Source organism: Monoraphidium neglectum (genome assembly GCF_000611645.1).
Source record: "Monoraphidium neglectum strain SAG 48.87 unplaced genomic scaffold scaffold02988, whole genome shotgun sequence".
In the NCBI taxonomy this organism is placed as follows: domain Eukaryota; kingdom Viridiplantae; phylum Chlorophyta; class Chlorophyceae; order Sphaeropleales; family Selenastraceae; genus Monoraphidium; species Monoraphidium neglectum.
This window is the reverse complement of record NW_014010640.1, coordinates 6,637-8,028: the sequence shown is the minus strand read 5'-3', so window position 1 is coordinate 8,028 and position 1,392 is coordinate 6,637. Positions and strand designations below refer to the sequence as shown.

General features: G+C 71.3%; 1 protein-coding gene across 1 annotated transcript in view; it reads left to right on the top strand.

Moving 5' to 3' along the window:
- Window positions 1–165: 165 nt before the first annotated feature.
- MNEG_11960 (hypothetical protein) overlaps window positions 166–1,392 on the top strand; it is a gene marked incomplete at both ends in the record, with an annotated part of 5,820 nt that continues 4,593 nt past the window's right edge. The window contains 3 exons of the mRNA XM_014039568.1: window positions 166–213; window positions 530–613; window positions 902–1,039. Coding sequence (XP_013895022.1) covers window positions 166–213; window positions 530–613; window positions 902–1,039 — 270 coding nt within the window. The remainder of the gene's footprint in view (window positions 214–529; window positions 614–901; window positions 1,040–1,392) is intronic.

Here is a 1,392-nt window from a genome sequence, read left to right as displayed (position 1 = left end):
CTCTTGCGCGGGTGCGTGCGTGGGCGCGACCTACGAGATCACATGAGATCATATGAGATCATATGAGTTTATGCGCGCCCGCGGCGGCGCTCCCCCCTCAACGCGCGCAGGCTTGTTGACGGCGTCACCATTGGCATCGGCGACTGCGTCGTGGACGAGGCCGGCATGCCCGTGCCCATGTCCAAGCTCACCATGGCGGAGCTGAGGGCGGAGGTGAGGCCGCAGTCACAGCCCAGCAGCAGCCGCACGGCATGCCGCACCACCGCTCGACAGCCGGCGCCAAAGCGGGCTGCACGTGGCGATGCGCGGGGCAGGGCCCGCGCGCTGGGCTGCGGGGCGTCCCCTGCGCCGCCGCTCGGGGGTGCGCCTGCTGCCCGACATGCACAGCTGGATCGCCCCTTCGCCCTGACGGGGGCCTAGGGGCCCGGCCCCAGCTTGCTTGCCGTCCGCAACGCGGACAGGCGCGCTGCACGCCCGCCGCCCAAGCCTCGCCCCTCTCGCCCGCACACCTGCGCGCAACGCGCCGCAGGCCGAGGCGCGCGGCTTGCACGAGGGGGTGGCCCCCTTTGACATTGACGGCGCCAAGAGGGGGCAGCTCGTGACGGCGCTCAAGGTGCGCGCAAGGGGCCCCCTGCGACACCCGTCTCCCTCCTGCGCCTGGGACCGGCATGGCTGCCTCCCTGTCTCTTCACACGGCGTCGTGTCCCAGCCACCGCGCACGTGACCTGGCCGGCCGCCCCCGCTGGGGCCCTCTCTAGGCCGCATGCCCCCCACTCAAACCCGCGGGTGCACTGCCAGGCGCACACGACCGACCGCGCAACCAACCCAGCCCTCCCGACCCGTTACGTATTTGTTTTTGACGCCTCCCCCCTTGCGCCCCCGTGCGCCACGCCGCCCGCAGGCCGCGCGCGCGGCGCTGCCCTTCTCGCTGCAGAGCCGCATCAAGGCGCTGGAGGCGGCGCGCAAGAAGGCGCTGGCGCGCGCCAAGGGCGGCAGCTCCCGGCCCAGCATGAGGGGGCTGAAGACCATCCGGGTTGAGGTGGGTGGGGGGTTGGGGTGGAGGTCGGGATTGCTTCTTTCATTGAGCTCGTGGCGTGTGTAATGTGGGGAGGGGGCGTGGGTGTGTATGGGGTTGTGTTCGGGGCTGTGGGCGGTCCGTTTTTTAGTGAGCGAGCGGAGGGGATGGAAGAGGGGACAGGATGATGGGGCAGGGAGCCGTCGCGGCCGTTGGTCGGGGGAGGGACGTGCTCGCGGGGCCGCGCGGGGGGCGTCGGCAGCTTGGCCCTCCAGCTGTCGCTCCAGCGCGCGCGCGTCTCTCACCGACGGCCGCCATCAATTGACGGCTCCCAAGCCACATTCCAATCCCCCTGCATCCATCTCTCGCTCGCTTGG